The 2,011-nt window shown below is 65.4% G+C and overlaps 1 protein-coding gene across 1 annotated transcript in view; it reads left to right on the top strand.

Annotated features, from left to right (window-relative positions):
- Positions 1–2,011, top strand: part of FOXJ1 (forkhead box J1) — a 4,150-nt gene that overhangs the window by 1,142 nt on the left and 997 nt on the right. Inside the window, exons 3-4 of the mRNA XM_006756393.2 lie at positions 7–225; positions 1,851–2,003. Coding sequence (XP_006756456.1) covers positions 7–225; positions 1,851–2,003 — 372 coding nt within the window. The remainder of the gene's footprint in view (positions 1–6; positions 226–1,850; positions 2,004–2,011) is intronic.

Below are 2,011 nucleotides of genomic sequence, written 5' to 3'. Positions count from 1 at the left end.
ACATCCTCGTGCACGTCCGGGAGCTCGCCCTCGGGGCTGCAGGCTCCGCCCCACGACGACGTGGACTACACCACCAACCCGAGCGTGAAGCCGCCCTACTCGTACGCCACGCTCATCTGCATGGCCATGCAGGCCAGCAAGGCCACCAAGATCACCCTGTCGGCCATCTACAAGTGGATCACAGACAACTTCTGCTACTTCCGGCACGCTGATCCCACCTGGCAGGTAGGGGAGGTGTGGGTTGCAGCGGCTCCTTCCCAGCCTCCTCCGTGCCCCCTCCTCCTCCATTCTTGCAGGGACTCACTCACCTCAGATCCGGGTCAAGTAGCCAGGGCCCCAGGGGAGGAAGGCCCTGGAGGGAGGCCCTGGGGGAGCCCAGTGCTTGGAAATGCCTCTCATTTGACTTAAGAGAAGGAGGCTGTTCAGAGGGCTTTAGGGGTGAGCATGCTGAGTTCAAAGGGCAAACACTTGTCACCCATCCAAGAGGCTCAGCCCAAAGACCAGGGCCAGACTTTGCCATGGACACAGCCCCCTGGGGGAAAGTGGTGATGGACGAGGGACACGTTTTTGTCCCAAGTCCTAGAATTCCTAGACACTGCCCTGCCCAGGGACAGTTTTCAGGACCTGGCTCAGACGTGGAAGCTGGAGCATCGGCCCACGCTCTGCCTCCTGCCCGGTTGCAGTTGGCTTGGGGGGCAGGGAGTTCAGTGCTGTGGGGTGTGAAGGCAGCTGTGTCTGAGAGCCGGTATGGGGCCTTCCTACAGTGGCTGCCCAGCCCCCACTCCAGCCGCTCCCCAGTTTCCTGTCTCCACTCCTCCCCCTCCTCTCAGTCAAGCTCCCTGGGGAGACAATTACCTGAGCCAGGTGCTTCCCACAGGGGCTCTGCCTCCAGCTCGGGCTTCAGGCTCCCAGTCTCCGGAACCTGGCGCAGAGCAGCCCAGGGCCAGGCCGCCATGTAAACACCCAGCCTTGCCAAGGGGCACTGCCCACCCATCCGCCCCGCTGTCCAGGCCCCCGACCCCTGTCCCCATCCTGGTTTGGATAAGACGACGCAACTAGGAACGAATGCGGCAGGATGGTGATCTGAGGCGGGGCAGGCATTGCCCTGCGAGTCCGGGATCGGGGCCTGGTTGGGGACAGAGGCCCCCAGGACGCCCAGACTCTCCCCTGGGGCCCCCGCAGCAGCAGGCCGCACATCACAGGGCCCGCTACTCTTCACTTGCTTGGGCCCAGGCTGGGGCGAGCCCTCGGCAGCCTTGGCGAGAAGGCAGAGACCCCCGCCCGCCCCCCAAGCCTGCGAAGCCCCGACTGCGGGAAGTGGGCCCAGGAATGAGCGCTATGCTCTTTGCTGGGTAATAATCAACTGAGGCCAAACAGCCTGGTGGGAGGAGGGGCGTGGGGGGCAAGGCCCTGGCCCGCGGCTCCTACCACACCTCATCCCTACACACACTCCTGTGCACGCAGGCGTGTGGGCACACCTCCTCACACCTCAGGTCACCCCGTGCCGCCCACCCCAACCCTCTCACTCCACAAACAGAGAGGGCCGGCCAGGCCAGGCCCTGGGGGAGCTGAGGCGTTCGGCCAGAGGCTGCAAGTGGTGGGGTGAGGGGAGCGGGGGCGGGCAGGACAGGGTGGCTCGGATGACTGAGCCGGCAGATATCCCGGCAACAGGGAATAAAAGCCCCCCGACGGCACTCCTGGCTCCGGGGGCCCCGTGGCTGGTGTCCCAGAGCCACCTCCCCCTCCCCCACGGAGAGAAGAGGGGAGGAGACGGGCGGGAGGGAGCACAGGCAGCCACGGACCCTTCCTCCCCGCTCAGCACCCTCCCCCCTCCTCTGTCCTGCGCCCAGAATTCCATCCGCCACAACCTGTCCCTGAACAAGTGCTTCATCAAAGTGCCGCGCGAGAAGGACGAGCCGGGCAAGGGCGGCTTCTGGCGCATCGACCCCCAGTACGCCGAGCGCCTGCTGAGCGGCGCCTTCAAGAAGCGGCGGCTGACCCCGGTCCACAT

The sequence above is a fragment of the Myotis davidii genome, unplaced genomic scaffold (assembly GCF_000327345.1).
Source record: "Myotis davidii unplaced genomic scaffold, ASM32734v1 scaffold274, whole genome shotgun sequence".
NCBI lineage: Eukaryota > Metazoa > Chordata > Mammalia > Chiroptera > Vespertilionidae > Myotis > Myotis davidii.
Note: the sequence above shows the minus strand (reverse complement) of the source record. Positions and strands in the feature narration are given on the sequence as shown.